We start from the raw sequence: 26,563 nt of genomic DNA, 5'->3' as shown, positions 1-26,563 counted from the left end.
ATAACATAGATAATGACTTGCATTTGCCAGTTAGTGTTGGCATATGGCATATATTGCCACATTTTGAGGAAATGGCTTGCAATAATAATGAGAAAATGTGTATATTGTGAAGCTTTACACAAATTTCCACTGAAAACTGACTGAATGTTAGTAATTCAGTCATTGAGAAATTACTCTTGCTGGAATTTGTAATGCAGGTATTTAAAAAGTTTGCTCACTTTTAAGGTAGACAAATTTCTGTTTTACTGAATTATTTTAGAGTAATGTGTTTTTATACTGATATGAGAAATGTCTAACAAAATTGTACCAGTTGGAGCATGTCAGGAGCATTATAAATGGATGTGGGTAGTTCAGTAATGGGAACATTTTCAGAAGTCTCTGTGGTTGAAGAACAACATTAAATGGCTGAAGGAAGACTGACCTGCCACATCAGGGATTGTTTAACAACATTCACACTTTGAACTTGATGAAGCAGAGTTTGGAGCTGCTAGATCTATAAATGCTTAAGGGGGAGAAGACCACTGGACTAGAGGCCTGGAGTTGTTCCCAGAGACATGAAGCCACATCCTTTGCTGGGCTGGAACGATGAGAAGTCACCTTTTTGGTATCTGTGATAGCATCTGTGCCTCCTCTGTGCTATAGGATGGCCCCCAACTCTTGCCTACTTGAAAAAAAGAAGAAAAATGGGAAGAAATTGTTTGGTTCAACAAAACCAGCACACTGAAGTAGTTTGCATTTTGCGTATGGTTCCTGCTTTCTCCAGATAATATTGTGAATTAAGATGATAGGCAGTTTCACGCAATAAAAGGAATTGGCTTCACTAGTAATAGAGCAATTTACAACCTGCTATTTTTCACTTAGCAATTACTGTGCGAGGTAAGAAAAATGGGGTTTGGTGACAAAATAAAGCTGCAGCAGTTTCTAAGACCATCTGTTCCTGCTCATCACCTGCAGGGATATTGCCTTCTATCCCAAGTCCTTCACTGCAAATCAGTAACAGTAAAGCATTTAAGTACCCATGTACTGATAGTTTTGATCACTGAACTACCATTGCGTTTTCCAAGACTGTGTGTTTTCCAAGAGCTGATCTGAGGAAAATAAGTCTAACACCACAAGAACACACAGGTTTTCAACACTGACTAGCCTTCTCTGCCCTAAGGGCAAAATCACATAAAGCCATCTTAACACCATCTGCTTCCTTGCGGTGAACGAGGCCACTCAGATCCATATGTGGTTTTCCCACAAATTCTCTAATCAAGCCCAGATTTATCAGAAGTGGCCGGAGCCTGCTGTACCCTGAGGCAGCCAGTGCTGATCAGGTCCTGAGGTGGCTAGTGCTCGCTGGAGCCTGCCGGGCCCTAAGGCGCCCGTGGCAGCCGCAGGAAGCTCTGGCGGTGTCCGTGACGGCGGCGGTGCCCGGGCGAGCCCCGGCTGTGGCATGAGGAGGAGCGAGTAGATGACAGCGCCGGGCCCGGCCGGCCCGGGTCTCGAACCCCGGTTCAAACGCACGAGCGCCCCGAGCGGACCTGTCAGTCACTGCGCCCCGCGTCACACCTCCTCCCGCCGCCCCCGCCCCGCCGCTCCGCCGTCTCGTGACAGACGCTGCGGCGGCGTCAGCTGACCGGGCGCCTCACGTGACCTGCTGGCGGGTGTGCGGGTGGCGCGCGGCTGCGGCTGCCGGCGGGGGATGGAGCAGTGACGGGTAAAGGCTGTTGGGAGCCGCCGCCGGCGGGACCCGGGCCCGGGCTGCGGAGGGGGGGGGGGGCGGAGGGCGAGGGCGAGGGCCTGGGCCGCGCCGCGCCGCGCCCCGAGCGGCTAGCGCAGCGCTCCGGCCTCCCGCGGCGGCGGGCCGCGCTGGGCCTGGCGCGAAGGGCAGCGTCGGCCGGGCCTGGCGGTACCGCGGGGGCCCGCCCGCCGCTGCGTCTCTCAGGGGCTTTGGCAGGCCTCGGCGCCGCTCCGGGGACGACCGGGCGTCGGGGCTGCCCTGCCGCCGCTCTGCCGGCCTCCCGCGCCGGGAGTGAGGTAGCTGCGGTGGGGTTTTTATCTGGTGGAGGGTGAAGTGAAAGCGCGGTTCTGGGAGCGTTGTCGGTGGCTGCCGGGGCAGCTGCTGCCTGCCCGGGTTATGGGCACTGTCATCTAATCCCTGCGATCCAGATCAGCGGCTGTGGGGAGGGTAAAGCCAGCTCCCCCCCGCCCCGTCTGCCAGCCCCGGATTGCCTCTGCACAAGGCATATGAGCTCTCCGTTGTGAAATCTTCCTGGGTGTAACTCTGGCTTCCTCATTGTGGCCGCTTCAGTTTATAAAATGTGGAGGCCAAACGCCAAGAGTCAGAAGTGATTTCTGAGAGTGAGCTTGAAGAAATAACCTCTTGGGGACTTAGTGCTGGATATTGGGAGACTTCTAAGTCACATTGGTAAATTGACCTTTCCCGTTGAGCTAAACAGGAAAGAAGAAACAATTGTTCCCTCCCCATAGCCCTATTGTTTTTGAAAAATTCAGTGCAGAGTGTCTTAGCTGAGATTTGGTTTTGGCATCATTATATGTTTTTCCAGGTACAACACTGAAACAGCTGTTTAGTGGTTTTATTGCTTAGATTATAGTATAGTACACTGAATGGAAGATTTTTCTTTGGAAATCCATTTTTTCTAATAATATAGAAATGAAGCAGTATAAATTATGGGTTATAATGCAAAAATACATTTTAAATAATATATTGGACTTATTTTGGGCGTTAGAGTAGTCAAGGTTCAAAAATAAGTACTCCAGAGGAGAGCTTCAAGGGATGAAATATTTCAAGCATTTTATGGATGAGTTGACCTTATTTGACTAGCAGAACATCTTGGCAATGTGTTTATGTTACTTTAATCTGTAACAGCACGTGGAAGACTATTACACTTCAAACTTATGTTGCGGATATGCTTATGAGAAAGTGTCAAGGGAAACTATGGGATGCTACCCAGTTCTTGAATCTGACATGAGAAAAGTGTGTTCTGATGGATTTCTAATATTAAGCCCTTATAAATAAGAACTTGCTTTCTTCATTAATACTGAAGATCATGAAGATCGGTCAAAGCACTGCTGGTCTTGCAAGGTTAAATATTTTTTTTTGGAGATACAGATTGTTTGGTTGTTCAGTACTAAAATAATAATGTCATGACCTGTGAAATTGTAAGTATCAAGGTAGCTAGCTCAGTGCTGTATATAAAGTTGGAATTCCAGAACCTGTTCCTGGAAGTCCTGAACTTTGGTTTAGCATGATGTATAGAGAGATTCTTATATAGAATTTGTTTCTCATTTTCCTGACTTCTTGGTTTTTTCAGTTGTATATCAAACACCTTTTGATGAAGTTGGCCAGAAAATGCTTACAATGGCATCTCAAAAGTTTCACTCCTTAACAGCTGGCTTTACCCAGATTCATCAGACCATAGTTTCCACTCAGTATCGTAGTATGGTAGAGTACCAAATGGATAATGTTTAGGAAAAAAAAAACACCACCTTGAAAGCGTTAGCTTGATTAACTATACTTGTGCTATATAGTATTGAATGTTTTTAAATGGATAGATTTATGTGTTGTAGACAATTCCATTTATGTATGCGGATATCCATTTATAAATATTTCTTCTCTTAAAAGTGTACATCAAAACCAACTGAAACAGCAAAAATAGCTAACGGTGATTAGGTGAAACTATGCTGTGACAAATTCTACTCAACAGTACGTTACAGAAAAGTGCTGGTCATAGAGGGACATGGTGTGAACAACAGTTCACTTGTCCATTCTTATTGTTTATTCTAGGTTTTATTTGAACACTTGGTATTTCCTGCTTTATTCTGTGGTCGTTCTCTTTAAATTTCATGGCTTTCATTCTACAGTGGGTCAGTATGTATTTTTTGGCTGACTAGCATTTGTTTCTGTTTTTCTTACTATTCTGTAGCACTTCTCCTTTGTTCACTTCTTGTTTGTTATTCCCCATAGTTCTGATTTCAAACTCCATCCCCCCTCACACAAGCATACAAACATTTAAAACTCTTCTACCAAGCTTTTTTTCCTTGTATGTATTTGACAATACCTCCATTGAGTAGGTACCTGAAATGGGGAATCGTTTTACTTCCCATGGCTATCAGAAATGGAACAGAGCTTCAGGAAAACCAACCACACAGAAATGGTGAGGGAGGAAAGGGAGAGAAGTCCACTAGCTTAATGATTCCTGGAGCTACAACTGTTCCACCTGTGCCTCTTTGCTTTGAGCAGTAGAAAAGGACCCTGGTTATTCAGTTGAACAATCCATTTTTGCCTCTGATATTAAGGAATCAGGAAGTGCTCTAGTTCATTGGGTTTTAAGCAGGCAAAAAGATTTGCTGCAAGTCTGTCAGGTGTTTGTAAGTTCAGGCTTGTTTATGGTAGACTTGTCATCATATGAAGTCTGTACAGCTGGTCTTTGAAAAGTAACTTTAAAAGATTGTAAAACTTATTGAAAACAATTATTCTTTGCAATGGGTCTATTAAAGATTTTCTTTTTCCCTGGGAAAAGATGTTTAGATTTTTTAAAGGTGAACTGGTTTTCCCAATCTGTAATGCAGGGAATGAGACTGTGTCATTGTAAACATGTAACTGTTTCCTTAGATGATATGATCTCTGGAAACTATACATATTCTTTAGGGGCTATTTGTGTTTTATTGGAAAACATGAGAATGCAATGTTCCATCCATCTTACTGAGTAGGAGTCTGGATTTCTACCTTAAGGCTCTTCTGTCTTTTACTTGGATATTTGCATGCTGCTGCTGCCACCATCTAAACTAGTTTATTTATCCAACATTTGTTCCAAAGCCTTTTCTGGTCCTAGTCTAGTCAAATCCAAACAAAAAACAATTTAAAGCTTAAACACTTTGAGTGCGTGTGTGTCAGCTCTAGTGGTGTCTCCCTGTGTGGGTGAAGTTTACTGTAAACTTGTCTGTGTCTTTTATAGGGCCGGAGTTCAGTGAAGCGTAGGAAAACATCATGTGCAGTGCATTCGACGAGTTTGGCATGTGTTAAGGAAGATAATGCATCAAAGTAGTCTGAATAAGAGGAAATTTTGTTCCAAATCATTGATAATTAGTAGACCTCCCATGGAGGCCTGTTATGTGAGATAATTCAGTTGGTGCTTCCCTAAACAAAGAAGCCCTGTAACATGGTGATGACTGATGTTGCTTTAATTTTTCATGATCTCTCCCAATATCAAAATCATCAGTATGGTATGACCAAGGATTGTTACAGTATCTGCTTTGGAGCATGAGGGGTCAGTGGTGCCTGAGGGGCTGTTGGCATGGGTTTCACCCCCTTCTCTGATTCTGCTCTCAGACTTTCCCCCAACAGTCAAGGCCACAGCATGAGGGAGGAAGTAGACCCAGTCTTTCTACCTGTCCTTCTCAGAGATAGGACCCCTTTTCTCACCCATACTATTTCCAGAAGCAAAGAACTCCTTATCCTTTCTCCTTCCAGCCTGCTTTGGCAACTTGCTAGGGGAGAAGAGAGCATAATGCCAGTGAGGAGAGCACAGATAACTTCCAGGTCCTTGACTTTCTGCTGTTGAATAGAACCAGCTGTGCAGGTGCGTGGCCCCAGCACACAGAACTGGGCTGGGTCAGGCCGGACAAGCTTGTGGGGAGTGGGACATGTGTCTGGTCTTGTAAATATTCTGATCTCTCAAATATCTGTACCCGCCTTGGCATTGTCTGTATTTAGGATTATAGCACTGCTGTGCTACTAGCTGGTTATGCAGTGTCAGACATCATGGAGTGTGCAGTATCAAGAGCCTCAATAACTGGATGTTGTCATCTCATGTTATAAACAAGGCCCCGTAACTGAAGGAGGATGGCTGTTATGCCAGTGACAAGATGTGCTTCATATTAATTTAATGGTTGGTAAACTTTCTTCAGCTGTAAGCTTCCTGAGTAGCTGAACAAAAGAATCAGCTGACAGGCCTTTCTATAGCTCATCTTTAACTTCAACACCCTCAATAACTTGTTGGCTCTAAAATAATTACATAGATGAAGGATCTGTGTGTGTTGTTTTGGGCAAAGTTTGCTACTGTGTATTAATTCTTACAGATACAATATTTGATTCTCAAAAAAAAAATACTGAGTGCTGTGGTCTATGCTCATTTTGAAATGTAGGTTAGTCTCTCTCAAAGCTGCTACAGAAGACATTGCAAATATCAAAATTTGACATTTAGATTCTGTCAGTGTATGCTTTGATTTTGTTCTTCACCCCGTTATTAAAAAAATCCAGTAATTCTCAATCAGCTTGTTCTGTTTCCTAGTGACAGAAGAACATATATACTCTTAACTTTTTGAGCTTGTTTGCAAAGTAGCTGAATATAATTTGTATTTAGTGCAAATACTCTTTTGACTAATGCCAGTATGTGTGATGGTATTGAAGGTCTGCAGTGACAACAGAGATACCAAGACTAGGAAGTGTCCTGCTTTTTGTTGAAAGTTTTAGCTGCCAGGAGAACCTTCTTTACTTGAAAGAATAAACTAAAGTTTATCACATTTTCTTAGGCATTTACTCACTTTAAAACACTGTCCTAATCTAAAAAGTTATTGGAAAAGCTATAATGTCAGAGTTAAAATTTGGGATTTATTTTCTCTTACATGTTCAAAAAAAGTTGTTTGTTGTACAGATGCTGAAAAATACATACAGCTGTGAAAATACAATTTGGGTCCTGTTTGATTTATTTTCAGTTAGGTTGCTTATTATCTTTTGTGGAATTGCAGTTGAAAGATGCTAATGTTGCAAACTCAGCCCACTTTAACTTGCAGGATGAGCAGTTTAAAAAGATTTTCCAACGGTGCAGATGTGATTTGGAAAATAAGAAAAATTAAATTTGGAGCCATATGATGATACTCTTAGTAAACTCTCTTACAGTGACTGGAACTGCACTTTAGTAACATGGAATGAGATATTTTTCTTCAGGCAAAGCATTGAATACTGAACTAATGGCAGGTATTTTCTTCCTCCCCCTCACTTCCCTTCTAGTAGCATCTTGCCTCTAGCTTCAGAAGCAGAAAGTGTCAAGATAAAGACTCAAAAATGACTGAATTCTGGCTGATTTCTGCTCCTGGGGAAAAAACCTGTCAACAGACATGGGAGAAACTACATGCAGCAACTACAAAAAATAACAATCTTTCTACTAATTCTAAGTTCAATATTCCAGACTTGAAGGTATGTAAGTCCCATGTCATGTCCTAAGAAATATCTTTAGTTTGCATTATCTTTGTTTCTTTAGACTAAAGCTGTAGATGGGGAATGCTTGCAGACTTTTTAGAGAGAACAGCTGACTTCTTTTGATGATTATGTGTGGCTCTAAAACATAATTTAGACAACAGTTATCTTTTAGTCTGAAATTCTAAGTTAAAAATTCTTCACTCTTAAAGGTTCAGCAAGCTGCATTCTTTCAAATAATACAGCAGTTTTTCCAGGGATAGTAGTCTTGACTTCGTACTGCTAGCTGGAGAAGAAAATTAGAATAAAAATGGAGACTTGTGATCTGAGTATTCAGATGATACAGTTTCCTTTAATTTTCTTGGTTTTTTGTTTGCTTGCCATTGTTTTGGTTTTTTTTTTTTTTTTAACTTGTGAATTGTCTGTTGCTCCTTTTCTGGCTGAGATGCTGTGAAAAGGCTCAATTTAAAATACAGGGGTTGATCAAATAGCTGCTGCTTTTTCTCTGTCTAGAAGTAATGTTCTTCAGTTGGAGTAGTGGTTGTCTCTATCTGAACATTCCAGTGTGACCTGCCAACGTGTGTTGTAGAAAATTGGAAGAAAACTGTTTGAACTGTTACTGTGAGAAGTGAACTGAAACAAAATCTGAAAGCAGTTTGTCTTGGTTTAATACAATTGTCAGGGTGTGGAAAAGTTATGAGCCAGTGTATTCATTAGGAAAAGGTCTATCCTGACACATGAATGTTTCTTGAACAAGAAGAATTTTGAGCTCACTTTCGCTGAGTGAAAGCTCATTAAAGCATGTCATAATGAAGAGAGAAAAATGCCACCAGTCTCGGTCTACAGAATGGATCAAGTTCAGGTGGCGTGATGCCTTGCTTCTGTCTCTGCTAAGGAACGGGCCCAGGACACAAAGTGGTTCAGTGTGTCTTTTAAGAGGATCTTCCAACTGCCATAACTTATATTCACATTTAGATTGTCCTGAGTTATTTCAAGAGTATAGTAGTAAAGGTAAGAAGAGGGACTATAATGAATGTCAGTCTCTTCCTAGGAGATCCCTGGACGTGAGTCAGGATGCCTTTCAAACTGTAGGGTGCTTACAACATTTAGAAAAATTATCACTGAAAACTGATGTGGCCCATTAGGGTTATAAATGATTGTTCTTGTTTCTACTCTACTTCCTAAGAGGGGCAAAAGCCGAGTATACTTCTTATACAATGGGAAACAGTCTGGGTTCTGTGGACCCGATAAAACTGTTTAAGAAGTGAGATCATGAGATCCTTTAATTAAAACTCATCAAAACAGTGATTTAGTTTCCATTGAACAGCAGCCTTATTGCATATCCTGTGGCTTGTAAGTGACTAGCCAGAACATTAGCTTCCTTATTTTGCATCTAAGTCAGAAGAAGGTGTGGCATGGAGAGCGATTTGGTTGTGATGTTACTTAAGTAATTGTGCTCCTTTCTGCTTTAAGGCTAATGAGAACAGGAATCATGTAAAGTTGAGTGGTCAGATACGTGGGACAAAGATGCTAGACTAAAAATAATAATAGCATCTTGACTAGATGGAAGATTCACTTACGCCTAATAATATTTTAGCTACTAGTTTATATTTCTTGGTGAAATATTAAAGATAAGAGTTTTCATTTTGGAGGTATGTCCTACTTTAATTGAACAGAATGAACAAATATGTAAGGACTGAGAGAACCAAAGAAACACTGCTATTATATGACCTATTTAAAAATAATCACACTTTGGCTGTTTAACTTGAGCATAGTTGTACTGGTTTTATGCTTTTTGATGTCTTAGACCCATTTGAGACTTGTTTACGCAAGAGCTAAACAGGATATTTTACTGTGCTGCAATTTTCATGTTTAAATTATACAGAGTATAAAATGGTGTCATCCCTGGCCTCAGAAGGGTGTGTGTATTGCTCTAGATTATTACATGAAATTAGGGAAGAAAGTGTTTTCTGGAGGAGAAGGGAAGAAAGAGTAAAAGCTTGTAGACAAGCTAGATATTCTATCACTCCAGATGCAAAAAGTCCAGACTTCTGGTCTGACTGCTTCAGTACTCTTGTGTCTTCAAAGTTTTCAATGTTCTGGTTGCCTCCAGCACTGAGATACCTGATTACAGAAATTTCAGATTTGATCTAAAGTAGTAAATCAAATGCTGAAGCAAGTGACTTGTGGGAAATGCAGCCAATTCATAACGTAAAAGTTGTTTTAACATGTTCTGGGTGGCTGGAATACAGGACTGAAACTGAACCAAACTAGAGTGAGTTAGATCTGATACAGTGATACTTTAGGGGTATCTTGAGCAAATGAACTTTCAAGTTGCTGAGCAAATGTGACTTTGTTAAATCAACAAGTCTGAAATCTTACAGTGTTTTATGTAGTTCTGCAAAGCTACCTGATCAGGAGATTTAGTTTTTATTGTTATTTATCTTTCTATGTTTATATGCAATTGCTGAAGCATTTTGATCTTTCCTTCTAGGTTGGCACACTGGATGTTTTGGTTGGTTTGTCAGATGAGCTGGCTAAACTGGATTCGTTTGTGGAGGGGTAACTATCTTTACTAGCATGCAAAATATTGGAATAATGATGTGATGGTTTGAATCCTAATAATACACAGGTTACTTCCAGCTTTTTTTGTTTCATAGTGATCATCTGCTGGCAGTCAGCAAGCTAAGATTTCAGAAAGCAAAGCTGCTCTTTTTCCTAGTATCCGCACTTTAAAAAAACAAAGCTTGAACTTCTTGCAGAATAGTGGGACATTAGGCATTGGAAAAGGGTGGTTCTCCCTGTGGTAGTGCTGTGTGCTGCTGGGTCCTAGAGAACTGTTAAGGATTGAGCCTGACAGCTGCAGGAAGTAATGGTGAAATGGAGTAAAAACTTTTTTTAGCAAGTTAGAGTAATATTTACAGACTTTGAGAAGGTAACCACGTGGTTTCCTAATCCACAGAGATGATAAAACAGCATTAATATTAAAATGCAGAACCTATTAATTTTGAAGAAACTGATGGTCCTTTGAAAGTGATTTTGAGAAAATGTAGCAAAATTTCATATAATCGGAACTTGTGGAGCCATCTTCTGCTTCAAGGAGAGAAGTGTTAAGTAGTGGTTTTTAAATGGAAAAGGAAACTATTTGGATGGCACATGTGAGTAATATTAAACATAGCTTTTTTTAGTGGGGAAGGCAGGTCTTGAGTGTCATATCTCATGAGGGCTTAGGGCTGGGGTTTCTCCACAGCTGTTCTGTTATCTGTAGTGTTTCGTTGTCACGGTTGTCTTGTGTTTAATTTGGATTATTGATGTATTCTACCTCGCTATCTAGTTTTAGAGAGGCATTAAGATTTTGAAAGTACCACAGGCTTCAAAAAAAGATTGGCGTATAGTGAGATTACACCTGAAGTCAACCCCTGTTACCTGGAGGCGAGGGAAGTAGCCTCACCTTTTTGACAACTGATGAGGAGCAACATTAGAGAAGGATTTATACAAAGTTCTGGGATGTATTTGACAAGTTGATCTCCTTCTGAGTCCAGTTTGTGCTCTTGGAAAGCTTGTATGTAAAGCAATCAACTCTTTCTTCTCTGATCCAATCTCAGGCAATTTCGGATCAGTTTCATAAATGGTATTTCTCAAAATGGCAGCTTTTTTCATTCTTTTTTCATATCTTTATCTTTCATTTTTCAGTGTTGTAAAGAAAGTGGCCCAGTATATGGCTGATGTTCTAGAAGACAGTAAAGATAAAGTTCAGGAAAATCTTCTGGCTAATGGAGGTAAAGTGTTAACCATGATATACACACCCTGAAAGTGTAGGAGGGAAGGCAGTGATCCTGAAACATACTGCATGTTGCTTCTCTATATGACATTCTGAAAGCCTAGTTTAGGCATGGAAGTACTCTTTTCCATGAGTCACTTGCCCTGAAACAAATTATAGGATCCAGAATGGCAAGAAATTAGATCTACATGTTAAATACTTACAGAAGCCTTTTGATCCTTTAGGGCTGTATTTTGTCATCACTGGTCTCTGGTGGAACATAAAAATTACTGTTACTGATCACTGTAAACATTTTTTGTATTAGTCTGTCATCTGAATAGGTATGATTTTATGTAAGCTATGCTGGAACACTCAGTTCACAAATTGTGATAGAATGTCTTTATAAGACTGGTTGTCTCATGGAAATATTTGTCCATTTTATTATAGTAAAGAGTTACACTGGTCTCTAAATCCATATTTTATTTTCAAAGCCATTTCATGAAACTTAACACAGCTTATATTGATGCAAGAGAGGCTGCTGCGAGTGGATTAACAAGTGCAGCAGTCCTAATTAACACAGTTATTCTTAGATAGGGGCTTGGACTAGTCTCTCTCACAGATAGCTTTACAAAGCTGTTGCTTCAGGTGAGCCACATAATCTTTGCCTTCTTTTTTTTTGATTGTAACCCTCCCTTCTCCCATCCAGTTTTCACACAAAACAAAATATAGTTGGTCTTCTCTGTACTTCTCCAGCCATCGTTAACTTAGTAATAAATCTCATTTATGGTCTGCAGAGGTGAGGAAACCAATATCTTAAGGCAGACATCATAAATAACTTAAAACTTGATTGTTACTTTGAAATTTCTTAAGCAACAGGGTCCACACATGCAAAGGTACACCAACAGTCTGTTACAGTACTCTTCTGTTACAGCAATCCTACATGGAATATAATACATCAGTCTTTTTATTGTCTATCTTAACAAAGTTGTTCTTTAATATTTTAGTTGACTTGGTCACCTATATAACAAGGTTCCAGTGGGATATGGCCAAATACCCAATCAAACAATCCTTGAAGAATATTTCAGAAATTATTGCAAAGGTAAGGTAATTTGTTTTAAAAAACTTTCCTATTTGAACTTGTGATATTTCTGCACAAAACTTGGTACTCAAAGCTATTTGTCTATTTTTGTTAGCCTCATGTAACTTTGATAACAATAGTTGTGAACCTGGTAGCAGTGTCTATGTTTGAGTAACCAATGCAGTGTATTAGGATGGGGATAGGATTTGGGAGTGCTCCCTGAAGACCATCATGTTGTCTTTCCTGATTTTTGTTTCCTAAGATCACAAGTCAACAAATAAATAGCTAGCAAATAATAGCACTTAGGTTTAAATTTTGCTGTACTGGCATGCCATTTGTCTGATGTTCTCAAACTTTGTGGGCTTTTAGCAGTGAACCAGGGAATGAACTTACTTTGTGAAAGCTATAGCACTCAGTTGTGAGGGGAAAAACAAGCCTTCAATGTTAGATATAAGGAAAGCTCATTTGAATATTGTCATGGGTTTTCCCCCTGTCTTTACCTTGGTAAAGTTTTTTGCGCTTTGGGGATTTCCTTTGGTTTGTACTTGCTGTGAGCACAGATAGGGGTCCTCAGCAGTGACTCACTGTATTCAGTGAAAAAGTTCTCTGTAAGCTACCCTTGCTTTAGTATCTTCACAGCTTTTTCAGTTTTGTTTTCTGCTTTCTGTAATCTGCAGACTGGCTCTTGGAATTATCTGTGTCAATAAAATACATGAGAAAAAAGAAGCAGCTGCTCTGGGTACCTATAGAGATAGTCCTTGGTGATGTATATGTGGGTATGGGGGTAAATGCTGGCAGATTCGTGCTTTGCTAATACTGCAGATTTTCTAGATGCTAGTTTCTTTCTGAAACTTAATTTAAAATTTTTGTAGAGATTACAAAATCTTAATATATGGTACATAGCTGTCTGAGAATGCAACTAACACTTTCAGTTTGGTATTTTCTTTGGGGCTATCACTGCATCTTCAATCTACTCCACAAATTACATTCAGTAACTATCCCTGGAAAACATCTGCAACATGGAGTTTTGCTGGAGGAAGACTGACTGTCATATGACTCTTAAGATTTACACATCAAAAATATCCCACAGATACAAAATAATAATCTTAGTATCTGACACTACTTAAGTATATAAGCCTTTGCTTCTTCAGAAGAAGGTATCAGAATGAAGCATTCAGCTGTTTACAAATGCTACTCACCAGGTATAGGCATGAAGTTTAGGTTGGGAGAAGAGGAACTTGGTGGGGAAAGCGGGATAGAGAGAACATAAGACAGGGTGAAGTGGTTTCTACAAGTCTTATCAGGGAAGTGGTTCTTGAAAAAGTTCCTTTCCTTTGGTTTGGCCTTAGAATAGGAGTGAACAATCCTGAATTAAAAAGGGGAAAAAAGTCTTCAACCATGTTTTGTCTCATTTTTGGAACTTACTGTTGCCATAGTATAAAACTTGGTTTTATACCAATTAAGTTTGCTGAAAAAGCAACAAAGAACATGGAGGGATATGCCCTTCATTGAAGTATTATCAAGGATTCAGTGCATGTTATCCTGTGTCCAGGAGTTTGCTAAATAAATTATCTGCTTGCAGCAAAGTTGTGCTCCAGAACCTGAACTTCAAATAACTGGCTTGAATTCTTCATCTAATTTAGGGACCTCATTGAGTTACTAGACTGGATACTAAGAGCAGAGAAACGGGTCTGCTGGAGTTCAGCCTGAATCATCCTGTTGCAGGTTTCCATTTCTCTGCATGTTTACCTGTACCTGTCTTCTATAGGAACAGCTTCAGGGACACCTGTGTCATAAATCTAATTTAAAGTTGTTTGAAAGATGTTTTCAATTGTGAGCCACAGATGTGTGTCTGTAAAGTGGAGAAGAGAAGGAAGATGACTGAAATTGCCTTATGTTCTTTTAGAAATGATACCTAGGAAATAATGTCACAGGAATTGAAGCAATTTTGTCCCAAGGCAAAGAGAGTCCCGATGTAGTCAAAATCTTCATTTTGGCATGTGATAAACATGAAGACACAGGAAAATTGATAGAGCTATATTAATTAATCTGTAAAGCCTCTTGACATGTTGATGTTAAAATAACTTGAAAAGCTTGTGAAATCATGAAATACTACTTTTCCTGTATGGTTTTATATTTTCCTCACTCACTGTAGCAGCCGATTCTGATGTCTGCCAAAATAAGAGTAATGGCAACTGCAGTGGGGAGTTTGTCAGTTGAGGAAAAATTGTAGCGGTGTTGGAAACATTTAAAGTAAAAGGAAATCTACTGAAACTATCAGTCAAGATTTTCAGCTTTTAACTTTCAGAAGTATTATGAACCCCGGTGTCAATAATGAAGACTTCAAAGACAGTATCTGTGCTTGTGAGAGCTGTCACTTAATCTAGTCATTCTTTGTATTTAAAATTATCATTGTAAGACTGTCATGCAAGGAGACAACCTCAATAGCCTTAGGGCCAGAGTTCAACATTTTCAGCAACCCAGGTGTCTACTGAAGTACAACAGCTCAGTTGTATAGTTACAAGAAGACACTTCTGTATTGCTAACAACTATGTAAGTGCTTTAAATATCTGGGTTGTGCCATGTGTAGAAATGGGCCCACTATGTTAGTTTGATGCTTTCTTTAGCAATATCATGAGTCTGCCTCATTTTGCAATGACATTTATGAGTCATTCACTAATTCTACTACCAAATGGAAGTTTGTATTGTTGCTTTATTTGTCAATTTTACACAAATATATTTTCAAGAGCTCTGCTGTGACATTGAGGTTTGTGGTTCTGCATTCTCTTAACATTTTAATAGGAAGCAAAGCTGATTCTTACAGTAAGTGCAGCAGTAACAGACTTCTAAGCAGTCATCTTTTAAAAGGCTACTGACTTTACAAATGAGAGCAATTAGAATATTGACAATTAAGAAATTATGAATGGAACTGTTTTGTAAAGGCAGTGTTTGGTATCAACGGTTTTTGCTTTTTGTCTCTGAACAATGCATAGTTAGACTGTTGTTGAAAGTTTTGATCCTTGGAAAAGGTGAAAGCGAAGGTTGTCAGTCTGGGAAAAAGTCCAAATGCACAAAGGTACTAACTAGTTTCTGATTGCTTTTTCCCCTAATGCTGTATAAAAAAAAAAGTTAGTGCCATTTCTTGTAGTATAAAAAAGTTTTCATGAAGATGTGCACTTTGTGATGCCCACTGAAATGTTCCACATGCTTTCCTATCAGTTTAAGAATTTAAATAACTTTACTCATCTGTTTAAAAAGTAAATTGTCTTATTTTCAGAATATTTTGTTTAAAGCATTGCTGTATCTGTAAAGGTGCAAGCTGTTAACATGTTACCAAGTGACCATTCTGGCAGTTTCAAGCTTTTAATGACCTTCCTGCTACAGACAAGTGAATTTATGTGTTACCATAAACAAGGTCACTATATAACTAAGTAACTTTGCTTTTAAGAGGGATTTATTTTGTGGAAATAAAAGAGTATCTGGATCCCTAAGCTGAAGTGTTGTATGCAAACAAAATGTTCTGCCAACAGTCTAAGTCCAAATAAAGGGAGAGTCCCTTGACTGTGTTCAGATACTTGTCCCTGGGAAATTTTATATGTTTGTGCCTGCATACCATAGCGAGGAAGCAGTGAAGGAGGGAGTAGGCAGCATTCAATGCCAGACCAGTACTATACCATGTTCTTTCAGTTGCCCAACGGTTACAAAATATATTGATTTTAAAATCTTTATATAGCGTACATGCTGATAGGAATATGATTGGATGTTTAAGACCAACTAATTGCTTAATTTGTTTTGTGTTATTCCCCTTGCTGCCAAGTTACCTAGCTGGGCATGAAGCATTTCTGGTACTCATTCTAATTAATCCTGGAGTGTGGATTTGAGAAAGATGGCTTGCTTGAGCAGCAATGGGAAGCTGAATGTGAGAGTCAGTCTAAACAGTAAAATGGTTGGAACTTTGTTATGAAAGTTTGAAAGATGATTGAAGGCTGCCAGTGACATTAAATGTAGAATGCTGCCTTTGCTTGATTTGACAGATACATTTATTGTCTGAGATAAGTTGGATTCAAGTCTGAAATACTGGTTATCTGTCTACCCTGGAACTTACCCTGTGCAACTTCAGACATTTCAGAATACATACGTTTTTACTAAATGAAGAAATTCTCTATAAAACAGATCTTTCTTTATAGTTGTAAGCCACTGCCAATGTAAAACAGCAGCATAAAAGATGTCTTTGTGAAGAGAGATGGTGATACAACTTATTGTATATTCCTTTGCAAACATACAGAATGGGAAATAGCTCTGTTTGGGAGGAAAAAAAGGTATAAAATAATTGTGACAATATTTAGAACTGAAAATAGTAACAGCCATTTAGAATCAGGCAGATGGTTCATTTAGTTGATATTCTGTCTTTAAGGGACCAAGGGTGTTTGTCTCAAGGAGAGGTGCAAATTGCAGTAGGCAAATACAGTGCAACAGAGTCTCTTCTTAAGTTGTAGATAATGTAAAGCGTTAAGGCTTTGAGTTCCTGAATTGAATTCTTGATTTGCTACTTGTAAAATTGTGCCATCATTCTTGTCACTGAAACTCTAATGAGGGGAAACTATAATGAGAAGTGAGATAACAGCTGTGTTCACAGGTGTACTTGTATCACAGTAGGCAGGTAAACTTCAGATGATCTCTCCTGTCAGCTGAGATGTGGAAGGTGGTAGCCTCAAGGTGGTGGAGTAATTGATCAGCTGGATGTAGCAGCATGTCCAGTTGATACCAGAAGATGTGTAACTTTTATTATTGGCTGATTTTCCTTTAAAGGAATTTTAACTTGGAGTTTTCTGAGTCGAGTGAAGTTTGTCAAGCACTAGAGAAATAAACATTTTTAACTTGCTATTTTTCATTAAGTTCTTGACAGATTTAAGCTTTGAAATTGAGAAATCACTTAAACTATTCTAGTTCTTTAGACACTGTTCCTTTTCTTTATATCTTTAAGGGAGTAAACCAGATTGACAATGATCTGAAAGCAAGAGCCTCAGCATACAATAATCTGAAAGGGAACCTTCAGAATTTGGAAAGAAAGAATGCGTAAGTCACATTGTTGCTAATGTAGCACAGGAAAGTTACCTAACTATGAAAACTTAGTAGTGTGCAAAGAGGTACAGGCTCTCAGCTTAATGTATTTTTGAGGTGTTTATCAATCTTGAATAACCGCTGTTATAAAAGAACATTTATTAGCAGCTGACTTGCTGGTAGTAGCTCACTTGATTGATAACCAATTATGAAATGCACAAAACCATGTACAAGTAGTATAAATTGCTGGAGCTTTTGAGAGAAGCTTGCTGTTAAAGTGGTGTGTAACAGTGCTACTTAAGTGTCTGTCTAAACAAGGACATCTTTCCTTGCACTCCAATTTATGCTTTAAGCATATTAATATTACTGGCTTTCTTCCCTCAAAATTAAGGAGCAGAGACACAGCTGTTGCATACATGCAAATAATAAATTAAACAAGGACTTCATGCTGTCTTGTCTTGTACATGTGATGATTATTTGAAATACAGTTGAGGTACAGTGGTTATTCTGTGCAAATATGGTTGATTAATTTGACCCAACCCTACTATTACAGTTAATGGTACAAGCCTGCTGGCTGATTCAGAACCGTGGGTCATACGAATGACAGCTATTTTATGAATGAGCCTTGAGTTCCATCATAAGTCATGGCAATTTGTCAGCTAAACCCCATTAAATCTGTGTATGTTCTTAGTCTTTTGTGAATATGGGGCAATATGCTGCTTTAAATTTTTCTTGAGGTTCTGTATGCAGGTCATACTAGTTATAACTAACTCTGAGGCTCCACATACTAGGCTTCACAATTAATGGTTTTAATGGTTCTTGTGTTTTTGAATCACTTTTTAAAAAGAGAACTTGGTTTCTTAAGTGCATGAGGTATTTGGAATATGGAAATGACACACAGCAGTGGAGCTATTGATAAAAAACTTTCAGTGACTTTAGACAGTAAGATATAAAATGCACATAAGAACATTTTGTTTGCTCTGCTAATAGTGAAAGTTTAAGTAAAATTTATTTTTGAGAATGCTATACTATCAGGCACTGGAAACTGTTGTCCAGATGAATTAAATTCTTAAACATGTATTTATTCTGTCTGTTTTTATTTCTCTGCAGGGGAAGCTTGCTAACCAGAAGTCTTGCTGATATTGTAAAGAAAGAGGACTTTGTACTTGATTCAGAATATTTGGTCACGTTATTAGTGATTGTACCAAAGTAAGTTTGTTTGTCCTAAAAGCAGAATAAAATAAGAAATTTAAATCAAATAATTGATCCCACAACCCTATAATACTGTAGGAAAGGACATGTGAGTTGGAGGTTTTCCTGAATGAACTAACACAGCCTTTTGGATGCTTAGTAGAGGCAGATGAGCCTGTGTACCTGTATTTCGTTGTTCATGAGAACTCATCATAAGGAATGCTGAGTGCTCATGAATTTCTTAAATAAACTGGAGATTAGACTTATGTCTCTAATATTAGCCATGGCTAGTCATGTTGAAGAAGGTATCCTTATGAAAATAAGTACTCAGTAAAAACATGACTTGTCTTATATTAGAAGTCTTAATGATTGAATTATCCTGGTTAGGACTATTCTGGCTTTCACCACTTATTGAGCAAAGTGAACTCTTTAGTTCTTTGTTCTGCAGTCTTTTTCAGATTGTCAGAATGCTGTTTTTTTACTTATCTAAGTCTCAACCAACGGAACACTGCTTATGTCATGTCAAAGGTTTGCGGGGAACAGGTTGTTCCTGCCTTAAATGTTTAAACAACAAAAAAACCCACCTTTTCCCCTGGCCAAGGAAAGTGGTGATACAGATATCCTTATGACTCTTGTGAAATGACAAAATGACATTAGACCGTCTTTCTGGATTTGGGAACAGAGAGAGCTTCTAACCTGTAAAGATAGCCAGTAGGCTGATTATCACATGAAGCAGTAGTCTCTGTCACATGTGGAACTCTGGTGAAGGCAAAACAGTTTTGCAGTGGCTTTAGCAGAAAATAGGTGGTTAGTACATCTCGACTGTTATTTTTCTTTTACTTTTGACTTTGTTTTGGTGTTGAACAGTGGAACCTCTTCACCATCAACTACAGAAAGGCAGGGCTTCCAAAATTCTCAGTGGTCCTTCAGGCAAGTGCAGGACTCTGGGGAACACATTTGTAATTGTGCAAGAAGTATTTCTATTAGTAACTCGTAAGAGCAGAGTTACATAAGGAGTTTCTGATAAACCTTGACAGTTAAGTCCATTTAGTCCCCTGAGATCTTTAAGTAAAGATGACTAATTTCATAGTTCTTTGATTTAGAAAATTTTACATTTGTAAACTTACAGGAAGACTGAAGATAAAGTATGTTACTTTTGCTACCATTATAATTTATTTAGCAATAATATTAAAAACAGCATGAGGAGGACTGTGCCTGATGTCTTGTGTATTTCTGACAACCTACACCTGGGTTGGAAGATGTGATGATTAAATGTTTTTAACATTTTTTGGTAAAAACTTTATCCATTAGTCTGAGGTTTCTTACTACAGTACTAAAAGTCTAACCATAACCTGTGTATTCCCTAGGTTAAATTATAATGACTGGGTTAAGCAGTATGAAACACTAGCAGAGATGGTTGTACCACGTTCCAGCAAGTAAGTTGTTAAATGCTAAGTCTCATATTTGAATGGCTATATTTTGTAAGTGTTCATCTGTAGTGACTTTGAATTTTAAAGATTGGTCAAAAACTTGCCAAAATGTCTAGCTTTATAGATTTACCTGATCAAGCTTGATTATGTCGCAGTTGAGGAAAAATTCAAAGGATTTGTAACTGTAGGGTTAATGAAGTTATCAAACTAACTTATATAGAAAGAGTAAAAGAATTGAAAAGTTAATCTAGTTCAAATCAGGCACATTCAGCTTCAAGCTAGTGCATGGTAAGGTTTAGCAACAAATACTAGCTGCTAGAATGTAAGCTTTATGCCTGTATTCAGAGGACTTGAAACAAATTACAATACTCTTTGAAAGCTGCTAAAGAATGAAGAATGAAAGTGTAGATGGTTTTGTTGTGCACAAAGAAAAGTAACTTGTCTCTTCTGGGCTAACAAAGGTCCTCAGTACCAAGCTGGTGCTTGGTATCTGTGATGGGTAAGACTGAGGCCAGGATTTGATAATGCTGTTAAGCCACTTTATTTTCAATGTGGTTACAAGATTGCTAAAGTCAGCTTATATAGCTCAAAGCATCGCTGTGTTGTTAATTTTAACTGACAGTGAGGTTTTGATCAGACAGATCTGATACTGCCAACTCTATGCCAGTTATAAAATTTGAACTTGCTCTAGCTAACTTGACATTTGAGTTGGATCAACTTAAGCCTAGTGGGACATCTGCTAATGATTCTTATTTAATTATTGGGAAACCATGATCTAGGGATAGCTTGAGAGGTCGCTTATTAAACTATTGGATAATGCTTGTATTAAAGACAGTATGACAAATCTCTTCAAGATTTTTTTTCTTCCCCTAAGGTGAAGTCTCAAAATAAGCAGTATTGTCTTGAACTATAAAACAGTAAATCTAAGGGTCCTCTTTATGGCTTAAGAAACACTTTTTCTTACCAACTTATGTCTTTTTAATTTGTGTCCTTTTCTGTTTTAAATCCATTTCCTTTTTCTTCAAAACACGCATTTCTAAGATGCATTTTTCTAACAAGCATTTTCAGTTTTAGACCAGCTTTAGTTTCTTTTTCTGTAAAATTATCTTAACTTGAACAAATATCCAGACATGTATGAAGTGTGTCCGAGTGGTGAAGTCTCTGAATGTGAAATGGAAACTGCCATCCTTCATGAAGGTGTGGTGACTTGAAACTCCGACTTATTTTTCTGAGACTTTTTTTTTCCTGTGCAGTGTACTCTTTGAGGATCAAGATAGTTACCTTTGTAACGTCACCTTGTTCAGGAAGGCAGTGGATGACTTCAAGCATAAAGCCAGAGAATATAAGTAAGACTTATTCTCTGTATGTTCTGTCTCTCATCCTTTGAAGGATCTCTAGATAGTCACTTTTGCTTGTATTCACTTCCAAATGCAGATTTATGGTCCGTGACTTCCAGTATAATGAAGAAGAGATGAAAGCGGATAAAGAAGAAATGAATAGACTGTCAACTGACAAGAAGAAACAGTTTGTAAGTCTGTATAAACTAGTCATTATAGAAACATGAGACATCTAAGACTTCTTATTGCTACATAACAATTTAATGAACTTGTGATTCTGAGAAAGCATTGCAAGAATGACATGATGTAGTCAACTTGCCACCCAGTCTACTCAGAGATAATTGAGTTTCCTGTAGCACAGATGCTCCTCACTGCATTGAACCATGTGCTGATAGTGCAGCTGATAATATATGAAGTTTGAAAATGGACGAGTGTTTGAATGAAATAATCACATATTACTACAATGGTCCTTATTATAGTTAACCCACAGCAGCTGAGATGGTGTACTGAAGAGACAGTGGAAGTCTCATTAGATTTCTCTTTACCTAGTATCAAAACACCCTTGAGCCATTATGTCTGTAGTGAACTCTGTCTTTAAGTTGTCTTTATTATCATGGTACAGATACTGAGTATCTGCTCAAACATGCTGACGGGCTGAATCTTTTTCTGAAGTTTGAATAGCATAATTTTTTTTTCCTCTTCCCTTTCACAGGGGCCTCTAGTTCGGTGGCTGAAAGTTAATTTCAGTGAAGCTTTCATTGCATGGATTCATGTGAAAGCGCTACGAGTTTTTGTTGAATCTGTTTTAAGGTAATGAGGCAGACCTGAATAGTGCTTTTCTTCCTAGACTTTGTAAGAATTTACATCTAGCTTGGGTTTACCAAACTGAGGTGTGTCAATGCCACTCATCTGGGAAGAAGGAAACAAGTAGAGCAGTAAGAATAGCTGATGTCAGTAGCTCTTGTTGCCAGTTGTGGAATATTTGAATCATAGAAAGGTTTGGGTTGGAAGGGACCTTAAAGGTCATCTAGTTCCATCCCCCCTGCCATGGGCAGGGACACCTTCCACTAGACCAGGTTGCTCAAAGCCCCGTCCAACCTGGCCTTGAACACTTCCAGGGAGGGGGCAGCCACAGCTTCTCTGGGCAACCTGTCCCAGTGTCTCACCACCCTCATCGTAAAGAATTTCTTCCTTTATATCTAATCTAAATCAACCCTGTTTCGGTTTAAAACCATTATCCCTTGTTCTATCACTACACTCCCTGATAAAGAGTCCCTCCCCATCTTTCCTGTAGGCCCCCTTTAAGTACTGGAAGGCCGCTATAAGGTCTCCCCAGAGCCTTCTCTTCCCCAGGCTGAACAACCCCAACTCTCTCAGCCTGTCCTTGTAAGGGAGGTGCTCCAGAACTCTGATCATTTTTGTGGCCTCTGGACTCGCTCGAGCAGGTCCATGTCCTTCTTACGTTGGGCCCCCCAGAGCTGGACGCAGTACTGCAGGTAGGGTCTCGTGAGAGCAGAGTAGAGGGGGAGAACCACCTCCCTCGACCTGCTGGCCACACTTCTCTTGATGCAGCCCAGGATATGGTTGGCTTTCTGGGCTGTGAGTGCTGGCTTATAGTCAGTTTTCCATCCACCAATACCCTCAAGTCCTTCTTCCTAGGGCTGCTCTCAATCCACTCATCGCCCAGCCTCTATTTGTGTTTGGGATTGCCCTGACCCCTGTGCAGGACCTTGCACTTGGCCTTGTTGAACTTCCTGATGTTCACAGGGACCCACCTCTCGAGCCTGTCCAGGTCCCTCTAGATGGCACATCCCTTCCCTCCAGTGTGTTGACCGCACCACACAGCTTGGTGTCATTGGCAAACTTGCTGAGGGTGCACTCGATCCCACTGTCCATGTCGCCAGCAAAGATGTTAAACAGCGCCAGTCCCTATACCAACCCCTGAGGAATGCCACTTGGACATCGAGCTGTTGACCACAACTAGAGTGTGACCATCCAGCCAATTCCTTATCCACCAAGTGGTCCGTCTGTCAAATCCATGTCTCTCCAATTTAGAGACAAGGATGTTGTGTGGGACAGTGTCAAATACTTTGCACAAGCTGAGGTAGATAATTGTGTATCTTGCCCCTTGAGCAGTCTTTCCACCAGTGCTTTAGGAATTACAGGTACTCTGTAAGTTGCAGCAAGGCATTTTTGCTGATTCTTACCTTGCTTTATGAGCTGCTTGTAAAAAGAGCTTACTATATCTTCTGTTTAAGTGGGAAATGTGAATAGTTCAGAATAAAAAGTATTCAGTCTTTGAGTAATATAACTTGACATCTTGAAATGTATGCTTTTTCTTTAAAACATGCCTTCCTAAGAATTTTGTAATCTAAACTTTCAGTATGAAACTGCAATATTCTAACTATAACATTTCTCTGCTTTTCTCTTCATACCTGTCCAAAAGTATAGTTACTAAGTTGACTTAAGAACAGCTGTAGTTGTTCCTCAGAAGGAAGGACCTGGATTTTTTGAGTTGAAAGGGTTTCTGCCCTAGTCAGAAAACGGAAAGTATTTTTTTAGCCTTTTTGGTAAGTTATCATAAAGGAGACAACAGGAGAAGAATTTTTAAAAATCACATTAAATTGCATTCTAATCTGTTTCATAGCTGCTATGAGCTTATTTTGAAGACAAACTTGAGTAAGGAAATAAGCTGTACTTGATTTGAGTATTGGCAAGTATTTCCACACACCTAGAAAGCAGAATTAAGTAGAGACTAGATTCTCCACCTAGTGGCATAAGCAAAGTCTTGCAAGTAAATTAATGGGAATGTTCAAAACTTTGTCTGAAACTTCAGGTAACTTTGAGAAGTGTGCTAAGTAGTCAAGGTTTTAAAAATATTTTAAAAGCATTTAGACTTCTGTTTTGTTGTCTTTAACTTGAAGAAGGAAGTTCTGCTTTACTAATACCTTATGAATTGTAGAAACAGAATGGGCTTGCGAAAATTAAAATGAGCAGAATTTCCTCTTCAGCAATAGGGTTCTTCCTCAAAATAAAATAAAATAATTCTGCTTTGAAAGATAAAAGAAGGCTTTTTTCAGCATTTTCTTAGTTTTCTGCTTGACTTCCTCAGGTATGGTTTGCCAGTTAACTTCCAGGCAATGCTGCTTCAGCCTAATAAGAAAACAATGAAGAAACTGCGGGAAGTTTTGTATGACTTATACAAACACCTTGACAGCAGTGCAGCAGCTATCATTGATGTAAGTATTTTTGTAACTGCTACTTCCCTTCAATGTTAGGCTTACTCTGCTTAACCAAAAAGTCTATTGGCTTTATTAAAAAGCTGTACCGCTCTATATTCTCATTTTCTCACAGTGCAGAAAATTATGTCTCTTTATAAAAATGCCACTTCTATTTTACATTTTTGCAAAGCAGATGCAACCAATGCATCTTACAAGCTGTCTGATATAAAGTCTCAAGTAATTTCTTCTTACTGCATTCCTTCCTACTACTGATAGAAAGATGTCTTATAGGCTGCAGACATATCCTCAAAGAATTCAAACAAAGTCAACTTTGATCTGAAACTAGGCTTAAGGAACTTGAACATGCTTCATATCTTTTGAGCCCAGAAGGAATACATAATTTGTCCACAGTCTACAGTAACAATGGCCTTAATACTGAAGCAACTTTTTTTTTGGTTGCATCCCTGCCTTTGTTTTTAAATTAACATAGTTGTCCTTCTCTGCTGAAGGAGGCTGAATTGATGTCAAGATGGAGTCATCCTTTCCATCTGTAGAGGTCTCGTTTTCATGTTTAAAACTGGTTTCGTGTGAGGCTTATTCTACTAATTTGTATTGAAAAGCAATGCTTTTCATAGTTAACAATTAACTAAAGATAGGCCTCACAATGAGTTTAGCTGAATTTAGAAAGAATAAAAATAATCTTTAATTTTATATTTAATGTAATGTTTTCCCAAAGTATTTTCAGGACTTTCTGGGGAAAGGGGATGTGGGCCAGTTAAGGTGAGGATTAAAGATGCTGGACTTAATGTAACTTCTTGGATCATTCAGCACCCTGTAACATTCTTTTCGTATGCTGTCTGTTTAGTAGTAGTAAAATGTAATTGCAGTACTTTTCCTTCCATTCAGCAGCAGGGTGTTTACTATAGCAACATATGTGGATTATTGATACAAAACTGCTTAGATTTTGAAAAAGCATTTGTATTTAATTTTGAAAAATACTGTTATTTATCAAAGTTCTAACTTTGTGCTTAAACAGTCACTTGAATGTGAAAATTTAAGCTTGGCCTATTTTCTTTTAAAACATACAAATGTTTCATCTACTTCTGAATAGGAGTTTGAATTGTAAGAGTATAACTGTTTCAAAACTTTATTTGCAGGCAACTATGGATATTCCAGGCTTAAACCTCAGTCAGCAGGAGTACTACCCATATGTGTACTACAAGATCGATTGTAATTTGCTGGAATTCAAGTAAAAGTTCCCTAACATGACAATCTTCTCAGTGTTGGTGTAAACAAACAGAAGTGAGGTTGAAGTACAGTAATACTTTTAACACTCTACTAATCTTATGCTTGCTTCTTATGTTAGGTGAATTTAACACACAGTGGTCCATCTCTAGACATTTTCTCTTTAATCTGCTTTTAATCAATTATGTCTGTAAATGTATATTGAGAGAATTGAAGTATTTATAAACAGAGTGATTTATTTAAGGAAAAGCTCATTCCTCTTTCGTATGGTGGTCTGTGTTAATTCCATTTACCATTGTTTATAAAAAAATGTTTACAGAAGAATAGTGTAAATGTTCATGGCCATTTTGTTCATTTGATTTAGTAGATACAATTGTGTTAACGTTGTTGAACTGTGATGTAAAGTATGTAAAATTGGTATGAAATTGTGTTTTCTGAATGGTTTAAAATTACAATTTAAGCACTGTAAACACAGGAAAAAATAAACATACCTGTGCAAATGTGTCACTTTCTTGTACCACATATAACTGTAAATATCCGTGTCTACACTGAAGCTAAGTCCTAAAACTGATGCTACATCCTGCATGCAGTGGTACAGAAATGCAATTGACTTCAGCACAAATACTTTTGAGATGCGGGTATGTCTTTTCCTTTGTGAAGAAATGCTCAAGTATGTTGTTTGGCCACCAAACCTATGTATGAATGTTCTTCATGTTTATATCTTTGTGAATCTAAAGAAAATATATGAGATGATTGTTGGAAAGATAAGAGTAACCTGGGATGCTAACAAGCTAGGCTGACTTGGGATTTCTTGATAATTCTTTGTTCTTTTCAATCAGTTGAATCTTGGGCCTCCTTTATGGCTTTGAATACTGTACTATAAGATGCTCACTTTTTTTTTTTGGCAGCATCCTTTCTACCATATAGGGACTATGACAGCTTCCTTTTCATGTGTATAGAGGGGTTGTTTATTTCAGTAGCAGTTATCACAGCTATTACAAGTATTCTATGTATTCCAGTTGCTAAATAAGCAGTA

At 38.5% G+C, this 26,563-nt stretch overlaps 1 protein-coding gene across 3 annotated transcripts; it reads left to right on the top strand.

Annotated features, from left to right (window-relative positions):
* The first annotated feature begins 1,569 nt into the window (after nt 1-1,569).
* ATP6V1C1 (ATPase H+ transporting V1 subunit C1) lies at nt 1,570-26,034 on the top strand. Of its 3 annotated transcripts, none has more exons than XM_074814338.1 (13): nt 1,570-1,702; nt 7,019-7,204; nt 9,699-9,766; nt 10,898-10,983; nt 11,969-12,063; nt 17,027-17,118; nt 18,214-18,312; nt 19,662-19,730; nt 20,978-21,070; nt 21,159-21,252; nt 21,774-21,871; nt 24,174-24,300; nt 25,440-26,034. In XM_074814338.1, exons 2-13 carry the CDS (start codon nt 7,073-7,075, stop codon nt 25,533-25,535), a joined length of 1,149 nt encoding a protein of 382 aa, XP_074670439.1. In that variant the 5' UTR covers nt 1,570-1,702; nt 7,019-7,072; the 3' UTR covers nt 25,536-26,034. The 3 variants fall into 3 exon arrangements, with proteins under 3 accessions (XP_074670439.1, XP_074670448.1, XP_074670459.1); XM_074814347.1 differs by having other exon boundaries at nt 1,593-1,702; nt 7,022-7,204; XM_074814358.1 differs by lacking the exon at nt 1,570-1,702 and adding an exon at nt 5,480-5,588 and having other exon boundaries at nt 7,022-7,204.
* The last annotated feature ends 529 nt before the right edge of the window (nt 26,035-26,563 follow it).

The sequence above is a fragment of the Strix aluco genome, chromosome 1 (assembly GCF_031877795.1).
Source record: "Strix aluco isolate bStrAlu1 chromosome 1, bStrAlu1.hap1, whole genome shotgun sequence".
NCBI lineage: Eukaryota > Metazoa > Chordata > Aves > Strigiformes > Strigidae > Strix > Strix aluco.
The sequence above is the reverse complement of the archived record's forward strand: the minus strand, read 5'-3'. Positions and strand labels throughout refer to the sequence as shown.

Excerpts from the sequence above, each read along its gene's own strand:
- ATP6V1C1 (XM_074814338.1), top strand. The coding sequence starts at position 7,073 with ATGACTGAATTCTGGCTGATTTCTGCTCCTGGGGAAAAAACCTGTCAA. Across the intron at positions 21,872-24,173 it reads TTTGTTGAATCTGTTTTAAG|GTATGGTTTGCCAGTTAACT; the intron begins GTAATGAGGCAG and ends TGACTTCCTCAG. Across the intron at positions 24,301-25,439 it reads GTGCAGCAGCTATCATTGAT|GCAACTATGGATATTCCAGG; the intron begins GTAAGTATTTTT and ends CTTTATTTGCAG.